This window comes from Mustelus asterias, chromosome 7 (assembly GCF_964213995.1).
Source record: "Mustelus asterias chromosome 7, sMusAst1.hap1.1, whole genome shotgun sequence".
NCBI lineage: Eukaryota > Metazoa > Chordata > Chondrichthyes > Carcharhiniformes > Triakidae > Mustelus > Mustelus asterias.
In genome coordinates this window covers 85,671,681-85,693,354 of record NC_135807.1, presented here as the reverse complement: position 1 = coordinate 85,693,354, position 21,674 = coordinate 85,671,681, and the positions used below count along the sequence as shown (strand labels likewise).

The window sequence follows — 21,674 nt, the reverse complement described above, 5'->3', positions numbered from 1 at the left end:
AGTTCTATCAAGATTTTAGTGAAAATTATTTCAATTTCTTTGACAATCAGCGTATGCTTGGCAGGGTCAGGTAGGTGTGATGGTGAGGGGTGAAGTATGAAGTGGACAAAAACTTCAACTTATTGAAGTTTTTTTGAGGATGTAACTAGCATGGTAGATAAAGGGGAGCTAGCTGTGTTCAATTCCTGACTTGGGTCACTGTCTCTGCGGAGTCTGCATGTTCTCCCCGTGTCTGTGTGGGTTTCTTCTGGATTCTTTGGTTTCCTCCCACAGTCCAAAAGATGTGCAGGTTAGGTACATTGGCCGTGCTAAATTCTCCCTCAGTGTACTCAAGCACGCGGCGGGGTGTGGCAACTGAGTTTCACAGTAACTTCATTGTAGTGTTAATGTAAGCCTACTTGTGATGCTAATAAATAAACTTTAAAACTCTTTTTTTGTGTGGCACCTTATTAAATGCCTTTTGGAAATCCATGTGTACAACAAGTGTTGGCTCCTCTTTATCTACCATGCTAATTACATCCTCAAAAAAACTTCAATAAGTTGAAGTTTTTGTCTACCCCATTCCTTTCAATGTTTAACTTCACACCTACCTCACCCTGCCAAGGCTCATGAAGTTGGGATGATATATTAACATGGATAACAAGGATAGAGGATTGGTTCACAGACAGGAAGCAAAAAGGGGGGATGAATGGGGAGCAAGTTTCAAGTTGACAGGCTGTGACTTGTGTAATGCCACCAGGATCAGTGCTGGGGCCTCAGCTATTTACAATCTATATTAATGACTTGGATGAAAAGACAGAGAGTAATGTATTACAAGTTGGCTGATGATACCAATCTAGGTGAAAAGGTAAGCCGTGGGGAGCGCACACAGGTTGCAAGGAGATATAAGCAGGCAAAGTGAATGGGCCACAAGGTGGCAGATGAAGTATATATGGAGAGGTGTAAGAATAAAAAAGCAGAATATTGTTTTAGAAGGCATGAAATAAATGTTGATGTTCAGAGAGACTTGAGTATACTTATACAAGAAACACAAGGTTAGCATGCAAGTGCAGAAAGCAAATGGCAAGTTGGCCTGCGTTGCAAGGGGCTTGAAGAAAAGGAAGCCTAGATACAATTGTATAGGATTCCATATTTAAGGAAAGACATTCATGCACTGCAGTGAAGGTTCACAAGATTGGTTCCTGGGATGCAATGGTTATTTTATGATGAGAGGCTGAGTAAATTGGGTCTGCATGAGAGGTGATCTCGTTGAGATATTCAGAATTCTGAAGGGGTTTGAGAGGGTAGATATTGAGATTTTATTCCTCCTGGCTGGGGAAGCCTAGAACAAGGGGGTGCAGTTTCAGGATAAGAGACCAATTGAAGTGGGTAATATTAGTAAGATTTTCAAACAGTAGACATTGAGGCACTGACAGAACTACCAGCATTAAGTTAAATGATTCTTAAAACACAGACTCGCAAATTAATAAGGCATTAAACACATATGAAATGCAGTAAGATATTTAAAAAAGTGATTGAGATTTAAAGCACATATGATATTTTTGAATGTATTTATTTTTAAAGAATTATTATACGCTTTAGTCAAGGCAAATCCTGCAAAGCATCATGGTAAAGTCCATTGGGTCAAACCATATTCTGAGAGAATTCTATAGCCTTGAGTCTAAATTGTTATCTAGTGGTAGAAACAATTAGAACACCTAATCTGACTTAATGAATAGGGTTTATTCACTGTCTGGACGAGATGGACTGGTGCTCAGACATGGTGTCACGGGTTAATCTGGTTAGACGGTGAATTACATGGGAACCCATGAAAACATGCCCTTTAACTTTTACAGCCAATGTCCAGGGTAACCAGGCAACAGGGAATGTAGTTTGAGCCAAGAGGGGAAGGAGCATCCGTTTTTAATTAACTAATGAAATACCGTGATGCTGGAAATAGAAGTGCAATTGGCTAGAGTACATGACAGGTATATTGTTTGATATATATTGAAGATGAATGATTTAACGTAAGGCGGGAGTTATTGATAAAACCTATAATTGACCTGTTTTGAATTGTATACGTCAGATTTATTGGAGAAGTTCTGTTGCTCTGTCAGAGCCACTTAACACTTTGATCACCTGACAGCTGCTGGTCTAAATAAAGTTGCGTCTTTATACAAAGAAACATTGGCTTCGTGAGTCTTATACTGTCTCAGTTTTCCTGACAGTACTGGTCACCTGAGATACCCCACCAACACGATTTATTTAGGATAGAGATGAGGAGAAATTTCTTAGCTCAAAAGGTTGTGAATCATTGGAATTCCCCCAATTCGAGGGTTTGGATGAGCCATCATTGAATACATTTAAGGCTGTCTTAGATTTTTGGTGCCTCAGGGAATCAACTAATATGGAGAAACAGGCAGGAAAGTGGAATGAAGCCCAAGATTAATCATAATTGAATGGTGGAGCAGGCTCAACAGGCCATTTGGTCTATTCCTGCATCTATCACTTGTGCTCTTGTGGTGACATGATGAAAAATGTAATTTTTATTCAGTGTGAATGAGGGAAGAATGACCTCTATGATCTGTTTATTTGGTGATCCTGTGCAATGAACAACTTGCTCTATCATAATATAGAAGACTGCACTGACTGAACAGGGCTAATTATCTCTTACTGGGGAACTGAAGTGACAATAAATGAAGTGAAACAAGCTTAAATAATGTCACAATGCCATTTGAGCTCAGTTTTTGAATTTAATAAGCTGTTTGCTTCTCATGAAGTACAGGAATCTAGCTTAAGTATGATTTGCAATATTTAACATTTGATTGTTGCTATGTCGATGTAATGACGGAGGCAGAAGTCCCTTCACCAGAATCCCTTTATTTACAATTCCAACAACGGTGTACAGAGTGCTGTCTGTCAGCAGTCTACCTTCGGGAGTGGCAGAGGAACTGCCACTCCCGGTTATATACAAAGTAAAGCCTCCCTGACTGGCCCCATAATCAGGGAGTTTGTTTTCCAATAGGCAAACTTCAATGGCCTGAATAGAGTCATTACAATCAAGAATCTACTGGTATTCAAATTCAATACTTTGGGGGGATGTGTAGGTTCCGTGAAAATAGCCAGGAGCTGTTCTAGAGCAGTTTCCCAATACACTTCTGCCCTGGAGCATTTTTCTAGAAGTGGGCTGGAAACCAGGTTGGCTGCTGGCTCTATGGATGTAGGCAGACAATTGATACAATTAAGCACCCACTTGAAGCCCATTTTGAGGCCACTATTTTGCTGATATCAGTGTGGTCATCTCCTGTGTGTGCTGAGGCCTCCATGCTCCAATGACGCAGCCCGAGGGATGTAAGGCTGCTATCCCATCAATGAATAGGGAAGGGGTTGCCCCTCTGCCCATTACAGCTTATGGTAGTCTTTAGTAAGCAACGAGAGATGCCCTTGTTGTCCCTGAAATATCTCAACCATGTTCCCATAAGACATAGAACCAGAATTAGGCAACTCGGCCCATCGAATCTGCTCCGCCATTCAATCATGGCTGATACTTTTCTCATCCCCATTCTTCTGCCTTTTCCCCATAACCCCTGATCCCATTATTAATCAAGAACCTATCTATCTCTGTCTTAAAGCACTCAATGACCTGGCCTCCACAGCCTTCTGCGGCAAGGAGTTCCACAGATTCCCCACTCTATAGCTGAAGAAATTCCTCCTCATCTCTGTTTTAAAGGATTGTCCCTTTAGCCTGGGGTTGTGCCCTTTGGTTCTAGTTTTTCCTACTAGTGGAAACATCCTCTCCACATCCACTCTATCCAGGCCTCGCAGTATCCTGTAAGTTTCAATGAGCCCGTGACCCCTCGTGATCGTCACCTCCGACCTGGGAAAAAGCTTCCCACTGTTCACCCTATCTTATACCCTTCATAATTTTGTACACCTCTATTAGGTCTCCCCTCATTCTCCGTCTTTCCAGGGAGAAAAAGCCCAGTTTACCCAATCTCTCCTCATAGCTAAGACCCTCCATACCAGGCAACATCCTGGTAAAGCTTCTCTGCACTCTCTCTCTAAAGCCTCCATGACCTTCTGGTAGTGCGGCGACCAGAACTGGACGCAGTACTCCAAATGTGGCCTAACCGGCATTCTATACAGCTGCAACATCAGACTCCAGCTTTTATACTCTATACCCCATCCTATAAAGGCAAGCATACCATATGCCTTCTTCACCACCTTCTCCACCTGTGCTGCCACCTTCAAGGATTTGTGGACTTGCACACCTAGGTCCCTCTGTGTTTCTATACTCTTGATGGCTCTGCCATTTATTGTATAACTCCCCCCTACATTAGTTCTTCCAAAATGCATCACTTGGCATCTATCGGGATTAAATTCCATCTGCCATTTCTCCGCCCAATTTTCCAGCCTATCTATATCCTGCTGTATTGTCCGACAATGTTCATCGCTAATTCCCCTCCTTTGTCCCTGAGAGGTCCGACTTTTTCCCTGACCACTCTTTTGTTCCTAACATATGAATAAAATGCCTTGGGATTCTCCTTAATCCTGTCTGCCAAGAACATTTCGTGACCTCTTTTTGCCCTTCTAACTCCCCGTTTGAGTTCTTTCCTACTCTCTCTGTATTCCTCCAGAGCTGCATCTGTTTTCAGTTGCCTGGACCTAACGTACGCCTCTCTTTTCTTTTTGATCAGATCCTCAATTTCCCTGGTTATCCACGGCTCTCGAATCCTACCTTTCCTATCCTTCCTTTTTACAGGCACATGCCTGTCCTGCAGCCTTATCAACTGTTCCTTAAAAGACTCCCACATGCCAGACGTGGACTTACCCCCGAACAGCCTCTCCTAATCAATGGCCACCAATTCCTGCCTAATCCGGCTATAGTTAGCCTTCCCCCAATTTAGCACCCTACCCTTAGGACAACACTCGTCCTTGTCCATTACTATCCTAAAGTTAACAGAGTTGTGGTCACTATTTGCCACATGTTCCCCAACCGAAATTTTGATGACCTGACCGGGCTCATTTCCCAGAACTAGGTCCAGTATAGCCCCCTCTCTAGTTGGGCTATCTACATACTGTTCCAAAGAACCTTCTAGTATGCATTTTACAAATTCCTCCCCATCCAGACCCCCAGCCCTAAGCACTTTCCAGTCTATACCAGGGAAATTGAAGTCTCCCACTACAACAACCCTATTTTTTCTACACATATCCAGAATCTCCTGACATATCCGTTCCTCCACTTCCCGTGGGCTGTTGGGTGGCCTGTAGTATACCCCCAGCATAGTGATTGCACCTTTCCTGTTTGAGTTCCACCCACAGCGACTCATTACATGACCCCTCTAAATTGTCCACCCTCTGCACCGCTGTAATATGCTCCCTAACTAATACCGCTACTCGCCCACCTTTTTTAGCCCTTCCTCTGTCTCGCCTAAAACACTTATACCCCGGAATATTCAGCTGCCAGTCCTGTCCTTTTAACCATGTCTCCGTCACCGCAACCACATCCAAATTCCGCGTAAGCATTAAGGCCCTAAGTTCGTCTGTCTTACCCGTTACGCTCCTTGCATTGAAGCAGATGCACTCCAGACCTCCAGGTCCACTCAGGTCATCCTGCTCCAGAATGCTCTTCTTTTTAGCTAGCCTTGCCCTGGCCCCCAGCTCGACCCCAGCCTCAGTACTTTCTGACCTACTGTTTTGATCCCCACTCCCCTGCCACACGAGTTTAAACCCTGCCGAAACACTCTAGCAAAACTCCCAGCCAGGATATTTGTGCCCTTCCAGTTAAGGTGTAACCCATCCTTTCCGTACAGGTGCCATCCTCTCTTGAAGACTTCCCAATGATCTAGGAATTTGAAACCCTCCCTCTTGCACCAGTCCTTTAGCCACGTGTTCAATTGTAGAATCTCCCTGTTCCTGGCCTCACTAGCACTAGGCACTGGGAACAGTCCAGAGATTGCTACCCTAGAGGCCTTATTTTTTAGCCTAGCACCCATCTCCCTGAATTGCTCTCGTATGACCCCCCTGCTCTTTCGACCTACATCATTTTCACCAATGTGTACAATTACATCTATTTGATTACCTTCCCTTTTCAATATGCTTCCTACCCTCTCGGAGACATCCAGTACCCCGGCACCAGGGAGGCAGACTACTATCCTGGAGTGTCGTTCGTGCCTGCAGAACCGCCTATCCGTGCCTCTAACCATCGCATTCAGGCTGGACAAAAGGTGTTTGTATTTGTGGGGGTTGGTTTCAATTGCAGCTGTGATTCTATTGTGCTTAGAGAGGGCTATGATGTGAAGAACAAATAAACCAGCAGTAGTTGCTTAGCAACTAGTGCCTTTCAAGGCAGCGAAGGTTTTATGTTTTAGTTTAGCTAATAGGATTGCAGTTGCGGATAGGTAGTGAGAGAGAAGAGCTCTCACAACTCTGCTAGAAGCAATTGATTTTAGAAGGCTAAAGGGGGAATATCTCAGCCTTGCTAGAAGAAAAGCCATATTTTGGAGTAAAGGTTAAGAAAACAGATGTCGAAAACCTAAAGTCCGGCTCGTTAAGGAAATTTGAGAAATTAAAAGAAGTTTGCAAGAAGTCTGGAGTTAATGAAACCGAGGAAACTGGGAACCAGACCAGTAAAGTCACAGAGTTGAAAAGGCATTGGATTGTGAGGGGCCAGAAAGATATCTGCAGTAATGCTAAGGTTTGTGAGAAATTACTACAGTTTTGGAGACACTATTTGAAATAATTGTGGAAATCAGTGGTTGGTCCACAGAGTTTGTGTAAAAGGCTTTAAGACAAAGGAAACCTGAAGAAGGAGGTGTAGAACCTGAAAGTGAAACCTTGATGGAAGCAGTGGAGAGAAAGCATAATTTGAAAGTGTGACTTTTGAAAACGGAATTTGAAATCACTTGTGTGGAATCTGGAGTTCAGTGAGATGAGGTGACTCACAGTATTGTTGTGAACTCTGCTGGTATTATACACAAGAGTGCCCAAACTTGAAACATTGGTTTGTAATGGATTATTTGTTTGGATTATTGTGAGGAGACACGTACAACTCGGTGAGAAAATAATCCAATCTTTATGTAAACAATTAAAGAGTATTTATAAAGTAAAAGAAAACTATACGACAAGGAAGACTATAATACACTGAAAACTACACAAAGACTATAATACACTATAACACTTAAGCATATAAATGATTAAACACACCATTTCTCTGAGATTACCTGTCTGTCCCAAACCATACTCACATTCCCTGAACTCCGAGACACCCTGTTGTACCTGTAAATTCTCAGATACTTTTGACCAGTTTGCTTACTCCAAGGGTTTTACCCCGGTGCCCTTATTTGCAAGATGGACAAAGGACAAACACAAGTAAAGGTTCAACAAGTTTATTAATAATAACACTATTAACCTTTAAATTACCCACATAAAACAAGAGGATACCCCAGATTCAAGTATACTATCTGCAAAGATGGCTTGGTTAAACTGCAGGGTCGATTCTCTGAGTCCCTCTGGTCCGTCATCACGAAGGTGAGTCTCGGTGGCAGCTTCTTACTTCCTTCCTTTCTGGTCAGTCTTCCGAATGGTCAAGGTCGCCTCCCTCGTCGAGTCTTCGCTGCCGGTGTGTCTGAAAATGTGTTCCTTTATCCCCCTGCCTGCTTGCCTTTCCAGAAACTTCTCTGGCTTCCGGCCAGTGAGGTCCCAGGAGGGGGTTCCAATACCCAGTGGGTTTCTTGATGTCTGCCTGGCAGGACACCAGGGTCCGTCCCAGGTGTCCATCTCCATGTTGTTGCTTGCATGTAACTGCAGGAACTCTCGGTGACAGAAAGTCTGGCCCGATCTGGGCTTCTAACAATAGGCCGGTGCATTTCAATGAGTTGCAATGATCTCCTGCTAAGTATCAGTAGAGTGCAACGACCTTTGTTGGGTCAGGCCCAGACACGTTTGTGTATTTGTACAATTGGCCTGCCCGAGGTTTGACTGTGTTTGATTTTAATATGCCCAATTCTTTAATTTAGAATATCCAATTTTATCAGCCTTAAAACTAGGCCCTGTTTACATCACCACAACCCCTTTTCCCAAACAGCATCCGATTTTGTAACTCTAAGTCAAATTCAGTTCACAGTTACCACACGATACAGCTTAGATGACCAGGTCTGGGAACTTGCTTTTTGTTGGTTCAGAGAAGGTATAAAACTGTGTCTTGTAGAGGAGAATGTCTGCAGTCTGCTGTGGTTCTAAATATTAGATAGAACAGGCCTCGCTGAAGACTTTGGCCTCTCTGGCTCTTAGATGGAAACTAGCCTCTTTGGCTGTTGGATGTACCTAGCCTCTTGGGCTGTCAGAGGTACTGGCTTCCTTCCCTCTGAGGGTGCTGGCAATTATACCATTTAGCCTCTTTAATTTTAATTCTGTGGATTTGGCCATCTGCATTTCTCAAATTCCTGGATTCTAGAAATTAGCATATGTATAACTCCACGGATCTCTGTCGTCTAGGACAATTTCCATCTGATTATGTCTAGATGCCGGCTAATCTTGTTCCTGGGCAAATCACATCTCATCATGTCTTCAGAATGCTGGTTACTTCTGGAGCTAGACAGATTTCAACCTGTTGCTGGACAAATCTCATCCTATGATGCCTTTTTAAAATTCTGTTGCTAGGCAGATCCCTGATGGATAAGAATAATCTGGGGGGATTTTGAAGAGAAATCCACAGACATTCACTTGGGTCCAGAGAGGAGTGTGTCTTACCACAATCATCTTGTGTGCTTACAAGGGACTTTGAGTGACAACTGTAGTTTAAGATAACTTTGTAATCTGCGTTAATCTAAGAGGGAGTAAAGGAGTAGTGTATTATAATCCATTTTTCATGTTCAATACATGCTTTTTTTTCTTGTTGTTAAACTAATTAGCGGTCCTGTGACTCTGTTCCTCCACTTTTTAAAAAAAAAAGTATTTTATGGTCTTTTGAGCCGGGATTCCATTCTGGGATCTTCCTGTCCTGTCATCACACCATCTGGGATTATAATCGTATATAAATGTTTGACATGACTTTAGTATCCTTGTGCTTACTGGCAAAATAACAGGTCAACACTTTTAAAAAGTTAAAATATACTTGCACGTGGTGTTTATTGCTGTAGTTTGGGTGATTAGAGTGAGGGACTTCTTGGAGCACAAGTGTTAATGTTCCTGCTTTGCTTCTCTCGTCAAAATTCCAACCACTCATACTCTCCCGGTTTTTGAACAGAGAAAGACGACCAGAGGGCTCTCGGTTAATGCATTTGCGTCGGAGCATTTGGCGTTGCCAGCTACAGTTGAAGAAACCAATTTTAAAGAAGTAAGTCCTAGAAAGTAAGTTCCTGGAGGAAATAGGTGTTCGGAGGGAGGATGTCCTGGCAGTTTTGAATAAACTGAAGGTCGATAAGTTCCCTGGGCCTGATGAAATGTATCCTAGGATTCTTTGGGAGGCAAGGGATGAGATTGCAGAGCCTTTGGCTTTGATCTTTGGGTCCTCGCTGTCCACGGGATGGTGCCAGAGGACTGGAGAGTGGCGAATGTTGTTCCTCTGTTTAAGAAAGGGAATAGAAATGACCCTGGTAATTATAGACCGGTTAGTCTTACTTCGGTGGTTGGTAAATTGATGGAAAAGGTCCTTGGGGATGGGATTTACGACCATTTAGAAAGATGCGGATTAATCCGGGATAGTCAGCACGGATTCGTGAAGGGTAAGTCGTGCCTCACAAATTTGATTGAATTTTTTGAGGAGGTAACTAAGTGTGTTGATGAAGATAGGGCAGTTGATGTCATATACATGGATTTTAGTAAGGCGTTTGATAAGGTCCCTCATGGTCGGCTTATGATGAAAGTAAGGAGGTGTAGGATAGAGGGAAAGTTGGCCGATTGGATAGGTAACTGGCTGTCTGATCGAAGACGAGGGTGGTGGTGGATGGAAAATTTTCGGATTGGAGGCAGGTTGCTAGCGGAGTGCCACAGGGATCAGTGCTTGGTCCTCTACTCTTTGTGATTTTTATTAATGACTTAGAGGAGGGGGCTGAAGGGTGGATCAGTAAATTTGCTGATGACACCAAGATTGGTGGAGTAGTGGATGAGGTGGAGGGCTGTTGTAGGCTGCAAAGAGACATAGATAGGATGCAAAGCTGGGCTGAAAAATGGCAAATGGAGTTTAACCCTGATAAATGTGAGGTGATTCATGTTGGTAGGACTAATTTAAATGTGGATTACAGGGTCAAAGGTAGGGTTCTGAAGACTGTGGAGAAACAGAGAGATCTTGGGGTCCATATCCACAGATCTCTAAAGGTTGCCACTCAAGTGGATAGAGCTGTGAAGAAGGCCTATAAGTGTGTTAGCTTTTATTAACAGGGGGTTGGAGTTTAAGAGCCGTGGGGTTATGCTGCAACTGTACAGGACCTTGGTGAGACCACATTTGGAATATTGTGTGCAGTTCTGATCACCTCACTATAAGAAGGATGTGGAAGCGCTGGAAAGAGTGCAGAGGAGATTTACCAGGATGCTGCCTGGTTTGGAGGGTAGGTCTTATGAAGAAAGGTTGAGGGAGCTAGGGCTGTTCTCTCTGGAGCGGAGGAGGCTGAGGGGAGACTTAATAGAGGTTTATAAAATGATGAAGGGGATAGATAGAGTGAACGTTCAAAGACTATTTCCTCGGGTGGATGGAGCTATTACAAGGGGGCATAACTATAGGGTTCATGGTGGGAGATATAGGAAGGATATCAGAGGTAGGTTCTTTACGCAGAGTGGTTGGGGTGTGGAATGGACTACCTGCAGTGATAGTGGAGTCAGACACTTTAGGAACATTTAAGCGGTTATTGGATAGGCACATGGAGCACACCAGGATGATAGGGAGTGGGATAGCTTGATCTTGGTTTCAGATAAAGCTCGGCACAACATCGTGGGCCGAAGGGCCTGTTCTGTGCTGTACTGTTCTATGTTCTATAAACAAATAGTATAGAAACTTGCGGGCAGTTAAAAGTTTGTTTTGAGGACTGCTGATAACTGCCTGTATTTAGGGGCATGTATTTATCTTAAACCAGATCAGCCACATTCTAATTTTGAGGGTAGGCTCCTTTTTCAATTTTAAAAGAAAAAATTGTTTTGGCTTCACAATCGACTTATGCAGCAGTAATCACTGGAAGGGCAAGCTTTTAAGATAAATTCAAACTTGAATTATGTGACACTAATGGGAGCATTGTCGGCCTAGTTTGTGGAAGAGCTCTGAAGTTGATGTGAAAAATTGGTATGGCTAATATCATTAGAGCTGGAAATTCTGCAGGGCCAGTGCAGTTTGAGGATAATAGCAGATCCCCTGTGGCCGAGTTCAGTGTGAGTTAGATGATGCGCTGTTTTGTCAAAGCATTGTATTATTCATGCATGTGGTGAGATTCCAGAATACCGACCAGCATCAAAACTTAATGTACGTTCATGGAAAACGCAACTCATTGAAACAATCTATTTTCAATGGACCACCAGAGCCTAATGCTCTAGATACACCAGGAAACCATCAAGAGTTCAACAGCCAGGCAATGGAGTTTATTGCAGAGCACTGGGAGAAGGGATGTCTTGTGTCCAGCAGAAGCAACAATTAGTGGCACTCCAAAAGCTAACTCCCCTTGACCAGGTGACTCGTCATCCAGTTTGTGACAGGTATTTCCACACCGCGGGACTACTCTTACTCGGGGGTTTCTGCGCTGTCCATGTGGTCCGTCTTGATCTCTGGCAGACATATGCCTGCACCAATTCCCCTCACTGGTTCTCCAGATACTATTTGGTCAGTTCCTTCGGCAGCTCTTGCTTCTATCACGCTGCAGCTCATTATTTGAAGGCTCAGCTTCTTCTGCCTGCTGCTACTTGCTCCCTCTCCTCATGGTCTCTGGCTCTGCTCCCCCATCCCATCCCAGACTGCCAAAGACACCGTTTCCTGCTCAGAGGCCCACATGTGCAGACCTGTTCCCCTGTATGGTGCTTCGCTGACCATGTCTCCACTATGCACAGAAGATATCCTGTTGCCAAGATGAAGTTGTATATAATTAGGCCTGAAACGTTAACTCTGTTTCTCTCTTCACTGATGTTGTCTGGCTTGAAAATTAGTTTCAGGATTTTCTGTTTTTGTTTCAGAAAATAACCATTGTCTTGCCTTGGTCTGCAGTGCTATCCATGCAGCAGGTGTGGGATAGGCAGAAAGGGGAAACACTCAGGGAAGAGAACCTCAAGAAGGTCCTCTGGAAATACTACATTTGGGTTATAGTATGTCAGCAGGGATGTCTTTGGAGGCTGCGCTCCACAAAAGAGGTAGTGACAATGTTGTGCTACCTCCTTCATACTGACCTTGAACCTAAAAACAGAGAGGATGGCCCTTCCAGTGAATCTGAAGATTACTGTCACCCTTGCATTCGACACCAGAGGATCTTTCCTGGCATGAGCTGGCGACATCAGCAATGTGTTACGGTTTGCTGTGCATGGGAGCATCAGGGAGGTGAATACACTCGACCCAACAAGCCTGCATCAACTCTCTGACAGAACATCTTACTCCGCCCCTTCCCCATAACCCCACACATTTTAGAACAGGGATTCTATGGGTCAATCTGGCAATGCTGTCGTGGGGGTGCCGATGACTTCCACAGTGGAAAGGACGGGCTCTAAATTCTGTGCAATGTTCTGTGCTACAGTAGAACCAGACTCCTCTATTGTAATTGGAGGTTACCTGGGAGGTCTGTTAGTGCACCAAGTGTCTTGGTGGGCCTGTTCATCAGTGTTCTCCTGCAGTCTGCGCCCAACGAGCTCCTCGTCTGAGTCTCCTACAGCAGATCTGTCGTGTGACCTCCATTTCCATGGAGTTCAGACAAGAGCTGACCTCTTCCCCCTGTCCTGGCTGTGGTTCACTCATATCCAGTAACTCATCATATTGACTCTAAACTAAACTAGTTTCACATGTTCACACTGTGCCAGTATCTGAGTTGGTGGCTGCAAGTGTTGGATCAAATGATGGTGATTCTTCAAAGTCGCTTTCCTTCTCTCCCCCTTTCTACTTTTGTCTCCAAATACCTGAGCAACTGGCAGATCTTGACCATCTAAAAGTTCAAATGCCCAAGAGGAGTGAGGGAAGAATGGAATGAGAGGAAAATCAGAAACTCCACGCTCACTCCACCTGCAGTTTCCATGTCATAGAAACATAGAAACCCTACAGTGCAGAAGGAGGCCATTCGGCCCATCGAGTCTGCACCGACCACAATCCCACACAGGCCCTACCCCCACATATTTTACCCGCTAATCCCTCTAACCTACGCATCCCAGGACTCTAAGGGACAATTTTTTAACCTGGCCAATCAACCTAACCTGCACATCTTTGGACTGTGGGAGGAAACCGGAGCACCCGGAGGAAACCCACGCAGACACGAGGAGAATGTGCAAACTCCACACAGACAGTGACCCGAGCCGGGAATCGAACCCGGGACCCTGGAGCTGTGAAGCAGCAGTGCTAACCACTGTGCTACCGTGCCGCATCTTCATGGTCAGGAGTGGGGAAATTGCTTAAGGCAACAATTTACTATCTTCCTGGGTGTCCTCCACTCTATAGTATTGCTTCTGCTAAATCTATGACCATCTCCTCGAGGGGAATGTAGGCATGCTGCTCCCCTGCCAGTCCCGTGGTCTCCCTCATGTTAAAGGCCACCTTCTGCAAGAGAGAGGCCAGGATGTCAATGATTGTGGTTGGGTAATGTGTCTGCCATAGCTGAAAAGCACTAGGCTAGCAGAGGCATGTAGAAGTAGGTGTGCGGCTGGTATGGTTGGTCACTATGTGGGTGGTGGTGTAAGGATGTTAAGGGGGAGTCCAGGTGTGCTGCTGGATAAATGATTGGAGTATAGTGGTTGTGAGATGTGATGTGCAGATGCATTCACTCTGCTTGTATACCTGAGTGATAAATTAATGAATGTGCTATATCTGGACATTGACAACTCTTGCTATGTTTATCCATTCTTTGCAGAAACTCATTCTTGACAGCTTTCTCCCCCTTCGGTGGAAGAAGTTGGTTGTAAGTTAGTTAATGATGTAGCAATCTCCTTTTGTGAATCAGCGTCCACTGATTCTCTAAAAGTCAAATTATGTGAATCTCTGCCTTTAGGTTTGAGTATGTTGTGGATGGGCACAGAGAGCCTTCAACATAGTCCAGCTTATCTGACAACCTTCAATGGCCATCTTGCCTTCCTCCGAAAAGCACAAAGTAAAGGGAGATTCAGCTGTGTTATGAGTGTGGACATGACTATATTGATGCAAGTGTTCCCGATTTGGAAACACAAAAAATAGCTAAGGGAAAAAGGCATAGCAATGGACTCAAAATGCTCATGCTAATTTTCTATTGGGCTCCTTAAGTCACTTTTTATTCATTCAAGGGATGTGGGCTTCGCTGGCTAGGCCAGCATTTATTGCTCAAATCTAATTGCCTGTGAGAAGGTAGTGGTGAGCTAGCATCTTGAATCGCTGCAAACCAGGTGGCACAGCAGTTAGCACTATGGCCTTACACTGCCAGAAACCTGTGTTCAATTCCAGTCTTGGGTGACTCTGTGTGGGGTTTGCACGTTCTTTGTGTCTGCGTGGGTTTCCTCCGGTTTCCACCCACAGTCCAAAGATCAGCAGGTTAGGTGGATTGGCCAAGCTAAATTGTCCCTTAGGTAGATTACTGGGGTAAATATGTGGGGTTATGGGGATAAGGCCTGGGTAAGATGCTTTGTCAAAGAATCTACATTCTGCACTCTCTTGTTTCCTTCTCTATGAACTGTATGTTCTGTCTGTATAGCGCGCAAGAAACAATACTTTTCCACTGTATGTTGATACATGTGACAATAAATCAAATAAAATAAAAAAATCGGTGAAGACTCAATGGGCCACTTGGCCTCCTTCTGCACTGTAGGGATTCCGTGTGGTGTAGGTGCATCCAGAGTGCTGCTAGGGAGAAACTCCAGAATTTTGACCCAGTGACAGTGAAGGAATGGTGATATATTTCCAAATCGGGATGATGTACGGCTTGGAGGGGAACTTCCAGGTGGTGGTATTCCCACGTATCTGTTGCCATTGTCTTTCTAGATGGTTGTTGTTTTGGAGGGTGGTGTCTAAGGAGCCTTGGTGAGTTCTCTAAACAGCACAGACCTTAGCAGCACAAATGGGTGGAATAACTGTAATGCACAACTGTGCATTCTGACTAATTGCAAGAACAGTGCAATGTTATTCCAGATTAATTTCCATGTAGGTAGTGGAAAATATACTGTACATCCTGGAGCACTTTGGGATCAGATTTGAAAATTGGACATAGCATTAAACAGGCAGACATTCAGTGTTACAGATCCCGGTTTTTTTTTGATTGTGTCCACTTTGCTGTTGATAACTGGACATAACTGATAGGAAAATCTACCCTTCTGACTTGTCCAGGTGGTACTTGCTGTTGGAGGAAGTTTCTCTATACCTTTCAACTGACTGATTTTCTTCTACTTTCATTGAAAAAGTTTGTCTCATGCAAAATTTCTTCCAACAATCAGCAATGGGGAGCTTTTGTTGTGTGAATTTTCCTATAATTAATTAACAGCAGAGGAAAGTGACAGAGCAAATGCTATTGAAAGAAGATAAGAGGACATCTTCCTGTCAATTATAGTAGGATATATGAACAGGAAATGTATCTTTGATTTGAAAATACTGCCATGGCAGCTTTATTGAGTCTATGATCATAGTTTTTTCAAGTGAGAATGTCCACGGTAAGCTATTGCAGAAAATACGGACGCATGGGATTGAGGGTGACTTAGCGGTTTGGATCAGAAATTGGCTAGCTGTAAGAAGACAGAGGGTGGTGGTTGATGGGAAATATTCATCCTGGAGTTCAGTTACTAGTGGTGTACCGCAAGGATCTGTTTTGGGGCCACTGCTGCTTGTCATTTTTATAAATGACCTGGATGAGGGCGTAGAAGGCTGGGTTAGTAAATTTGCGGATGACACAAGTCGGTGGAGTTGTGGACAGTGCGGAAGGATGTTGCAGGTTACTGAGGGACATAGATAAGCTGCAGAGCTGGGCTGAGAGGTGGCAAATGGAGTTTAATGTGGAAAAGTGTGAGGTGATTCACTTTGGAAGGAGTAACAGGAATACAGAGTACTGGGCTAATGGTAAGATACTTGGTAGTGTGGATGAGCAGAGAGATCTCGGTGTCCATGTGCATAGATCCCTGAAAGTTGGCACCCAGGTTGATAGGGTTGTTAAGAAGGCGTACGGTGTGTTAGCTTTTATTGGTAGAGGGATTGAGTTTCGGAGCCATGAGGTCATGTTGCAACTGTACAAAACTCTGATGCGGCCACACTTGGAGTATTGCGTACAGTTCTGGTCGCCGCATTATAGGAAGGATGTGGAAGCATTGGAAAGGGTGCGGAGGAGATTTACCAGGATGTTGCTTGGTATGGTGGGAAGGTCTTATGAGGAAAGGCTGAGGGACTTGAGGCTGTCTTCGCTCGAGAGAAGGTTAAGAGGTGACTTAATAGAGGCATACAAGATGATCAGAGGATTAGATAGGGTGGATAGTGAGAGCCTTTTTCCTCGGATGGTGATGGCTAGCACGAGGGGACATAGCTTTAAATTAAGGGGTGATAGATATAGGACAGATGTCAGAGGTAGGTTCTTTACTCAGAGAGTAGTAAGGGCGTTGAATGTCCTGCCTGCAACAGTAGTGGACTCGTCAACATTAAGGGCATTTAAATGGTCATTAGATAAACATATGGATGATATTGGAATAGTGTAGGTTAGATGGGCTTTAGATTTGTTTCGCAGGTCGGCGCAACATCGAGAGCCGAAGGGCCTGTACTGCGCTGTAATGTTCTATGTTCTACGTTGTTCTGTGCTGAACCTGTTTCAGTAGGGAAAGGATTTAGATAATTGCATTTGTTTGGACGATGAGTTTATTTTCTGATTAATTCAAATGAGTAAATATTCCCACCCAGGGACACCTTGGTTCCCAGATTCTGTGTGAAGAATGTTTTGAATTGAGGACGGCTGGTCAGCAATGAACAGTTGAGATTATGAGGAATGATGAGTATTATGGAACCAAGAGAACCTGTCCCTGAGGATGCATCAGTAGATTGGGTCCATTGTGGAATGCGCTGCAAATAGCCTGGAGGAGGATTGGCCTTCTATTTTGTTGCTTTGTATGTTGAGTAGTCCTATTCAAACAGCAAAGAAGTTTAGAATGAAAGTTCCCCATTATATGGCATCACGTAGCATAAACTGTACCATTCTGTGATATTTGGGGGGAAAAAAAACACTAACCTGTATGGTATCTCCTGTACTGGCATTTCAGAGATATTTTGCAGATGGACAAAACGTTTGAATGTTTAAATAAATTGGATGTTGTGCCTTGTTCCTGCAGCTGAATTGCAATGGCCGAGACACGTCATCAGTTGTGTCGTTGCATGATCAGAGCCACAATGAGAACCACCAGAAGGTGTTGGAGCAGCAGCTACCCCTAGTGAGGAAGATTGAAGCTATGAAAATACTGGAAACTAAAAAGATCAGCTGGATTCAGGATCACGAGAAGGATCACATGCGGCCAGTTGCTGTTGTTTCAGATCAGAAAAGAAAAGTTGTTTCTTCAAACATCGATGTGCCCCGTGCAAGGTAGGAGAGACACCCTATTAAAATGAGCCATACATTCAATAATATTTTTTCTCCGTCTAGTAATTGTTATTTTTACAATAATAAAAAATACAGGACAACATCCAGCAGGCCATGCAGCATCTGTCGAGAGAGAAACAGTGGTCAGAATTTTGTGTTACCCCACCAGTGGATTTTTAAGTGGGGGCAGGGAAAAGAGAATGAAACTGAAGGAATGGGCATTCCTCTAGATTCCTGCCCACCCTGACCATGCAGCGATTTTGCACTGGGGCGGGTAAGGCCTCGAATGGAAATTTCTCCCTTGCCCAGTTGAAGTCCTTAAGTGGCCGTTTGCTGCCCAGCGTTAGTTTTTGAGGATGGCGGGAGGATTGAACTGGCATGGGGTAGCCCAGAAATCAACAAGCCAAATTTTGGATGGGAGACTGGAAAGGTACCTCCATCAGAACTGAATGGGAGGAGCACCCTCTCAAGATCCAGTGGCCTCTAGATCTTCCCACCACACCATCAGGCCTTTATTCTGACTGCAACTCACCAGGCCTTCCCTACCCTCCCCATCCTAGAACCGCATAAGTTTACCTTGGCCTCTGCTCTCTGGACTCACTCAAGCATAAATTGGCTGCGAGGCACTTGATGTTGGCAGGATTGTTTTCCTTGCTGACTCTTCAGGTGGCAGGAACGAAGACCCCCACCAGCTAAAAAACTCAGGCCAGTGTTAACATTTCAAGTCCATGACCTTTCATCATCTTTATGATTAGACAGGGTGTCCGAGATGTACAAGAAGTATTTACAATATCTAGATAAACCAAAAAGTTGAATATGCAGATAACAAAATGCTTCAAGAAGTACTTGTAATTTGTTATGTGAAATTTACAAATGGATCACCACCTCTGTGAGTCTTCAGGCATTTTGAACAATAAATAGTGGTACGGGGCGCACCTCCAGTGATCTACAACTTAATTATGACCAATAATCCAACACCTAACTCCGATTTAAAAACTCAGCTGCTTTTAAAATCAGAAAATGTGGGGTCATTGGTGACCGAAGTTGGAAGGAAGTATGGAAATTAAGCAACAATTGAACTCTGTTTGGAGTAACTGAAAGAAGTGAAGTGTTATGTGGTAGAAAAGTGTTGCTGAAACCGAAAGTAAGAATTTACAACACAGCGTGGATCCGGCCGTGTATAGTGCAGAGACCTGGGCAACATAGAGAAGAAATTATGGATACTAATGAGGTGTGGATGCTGTGGTGGATGTGTGAAGTAATGAGAAGGGACAAAATCAGGACCCAGCACTTCAAAGGGCCAAGGAAGATTGTGGAAGCATTAAATAAAGTAGCCAAGAAGAGATTGAAATGGTATGGTCATCTGTTGCAGAGATGGGGAACGTGGTGAGGTGAGTGATGGAGATGGGACTGCCAGGAAGAAGGAGAAGACAGGGGTGTAAGACTAGGTTAAAAGATGTGGCAGTGAAAGAATTAAACACAGTAAGATTAGTAGAGGAATAGGTGACTGACCGGAGAAAGGTGATCAACCAGTGTTGTGGTGACAAATGGGAGAAACCAAAAGAAGAAGCTCTTATTATTGAAGAAGGCAAGGTGTGACAAAATGCATCGCCTATCTGTATGCTGTAGCTTTTTAATACATGCACCGTTTCTCTTGACGAAAGATCATTGACCTGAAGTGTTGGGTGTTTTCTCGTGGTGGCAAAGACAGCCTGCTATTGGCCGCTGGCAAGCTCTTCTGGTCCCACCATTGTCATTGGTTTTCCCATTCCCGACAGGGGCTTGTTATTAAAGGGACAGGAAGATCCCACAGGGTGAATCGGCTGGAAAATCATGCCCATTAACTTTTCTTTTCAATCTCCACAGATGCTGCCTAACATGAGTATTTCCAGCATTTTCTGTTTTCATTTCAGATTTCCAGCATCTGCAGTATTTTGCTTTTGTATTCAGAATTTCTCTTCCTCGCAACTTCAATATTGCTTAGGCCTCCTATCCTATTCTGAACTCCCAACTCTTTTAGTTCTCTCAGCTTGGTAAAGCCCTTTTGCGCAATAAATTCAAGTCACAATATCACAGGTCAGAAGAACTACTGCTGCATTGCTTGAACAACTGTTCTAAACAAGAAGCTGGGCTCAGGCCATGTTATCTTCATTGAAGTATCTTCTTAAACGTTGAGGACCTGGTTTGTAGACAGCGGCAATGTTCACCCTACTGGTACAAATGAGGTGTTGAGTAACCCTGGTCTGCTCAGGATGTAAATCCCATGCCAACATTATAGGATGGGGCAATTTAAATGACCAGAGTGGATGCATTAGATGTGCCTACCCTACCAGGAGGCATTTCTTTTATCCCCTTGGGGAACAATTTGTCATTTTAAACCTAATGGATCCCTTTCAGCATCAGTTTTTTTTTCTTGGGAGCTTCTGAGCTTTTCTTGGGTTTTGACATGACTAAGATGTTGGTGACTTCTGCTCGGATATTTTACGAGAGAATGAGTGGAATCGCCCAGAACATCTCCAGCCACAGCTTCTTGGCACAATTTAGAAGAACAATCCTCTTTTGCCTTTGCCATTGGAACTTTAAAGAGGCAGTGAAAATAGAGAAGAATCCCGGAAGAACTGGAGTCCAGCCACACTTTTGGCCCTCGACAGGCAGAAATCTTGCTTCCCACTGTTACGTCCAAGAATATCCGGATCTATATTTTTGAAAATAGATTACTAGTTGTCGGTGGGGGTGTGGTTGCTTTCCGAGAAACACATACCTTGGTACATGAAGTGCTGATGAGTTGGATGGCAATTGGTTTTAAGTTAAATTGAGCTATGGTTATGACGCGTTTCCATTTTTGATGTATGTCAGGAGCACGGTACAAAATCAACCGTATTCAGAAAGCATTTTGTTTTATGAAATTGCAAATAGTAGCTTTGGTAAATTAGCCAATTTTTCCATTGTACTACTAAAGCAGTTAAAATGAAAATAATTTGTTTATTTAATTGGTTTTTTTGTGCAGGTAATCTTTCAATTTTATGTTTAATCATGAATTGTTGCATTTGCACTGCAGTCCAAAAAATGTTTACATATCTGCTGTTTGATCATCATATTATTTGGCAACATGATGAATTCCTGTCCGTTACAATCTTGTGCAAATTCATTGATCTTGAGTTTTATGAAATAACGAGAACAGCATTCAGCTCTTGAGCATGTTCTGCACATCTCAAACTTCCCAAATAATATGTTTCTCAAAGATTGCTGTAACCTCAAACCTTTGAGATGTGCCATTCTGGCAGGACAAAAGCTTATTGCAACAGAAACACACCAGACTGTGCGCAGACAAAAGTTTCCGCTACGTTTCCCTAAGCCGATTTGAACAATCGAATGGTGTAATTATTAGGTGCTCTTCTCTTTCATTGAACCCTCATGAGCTGCTTTTATATTCTGTGAACACTGAACTAGTGGCATTGGCCCCTGATGTGCAGCGAGCCTGGCTCTTGGCCGTGGCAAATCCTGCAAGCATAACAGTCAGGTTGCTGCTTTCTGTACATCTGCACATGGGGCCATTATACCATCAGCACTGCTGCATCACAGCAGATATTGTAATTCTCTAATACAGGGTGGCAATTCTCTAATACAGGTGGATAAGTTAAATCAGTGAACATTTAAAAGTGAAATTATAAACCAGACAATTCAGATAATTTCCTTCTTGGTTTTTCCTGGCCTAAATGTAGTTGACAACTTTAGCCTTCCTGGTACCATTGGATATCATACAGTATTTATTTGATCACACTCTCTGTAGGATATAATTACATGGCATTATTTTATAAAGCGCCTTTGAAGAAATTACAGTTTTCAAATTTTAAAACCAGTTCTGCATATGCAGGATTTAATGTGATTTATTCCAATATAAACAATGATATCAAAATTATTTTTAAAAATCAAGAGGCCAAAATAGGCTTGCTTCTCAATAACGCTCGTTTGCAAGTCATTCCTTAAATTAGTCACCATCTTCTAATTATAACCTCTCAT

The 21,674-nt window shown here is 43.5% G+C and overlaps 1 protein-coding gene and 1 long non-coding RNA gene across 3 annotated transcripts in view; one reads left to right on the top strand and one right to left on the bottom strand.

Annotated features, from left to right (window-relative positions):
• Positions 1–21,674, top strand: part of znf704 (zinc finger protein 704) — a 204,543-nt gene that overhangs the window by 11,548 nt on the left and 171,321 nt on the right. For both annotated transcript variants that reach the window (XM_078216422.1, XM_078216421.1), the window contains exon 2: positions 17,410–17,657. In XM_078216422.1, the coding sequence (XP_078072548.1) occupies positions 17,410–17,657 (248 nt within the window). The remainder of the gene's footprint in view (positions 1–17,409; positions 17,658–21,674) is intronic.
• LOC144495833 (uncharacterized) overlaps positions 1–21,674 on the bottom strand; it is a 77,071-nt gene that overhangs the window by 51,296 nt on the left and 4,101 nt on the right. The gene's annotated exons all lie outside the window — the stretch shown is intronic.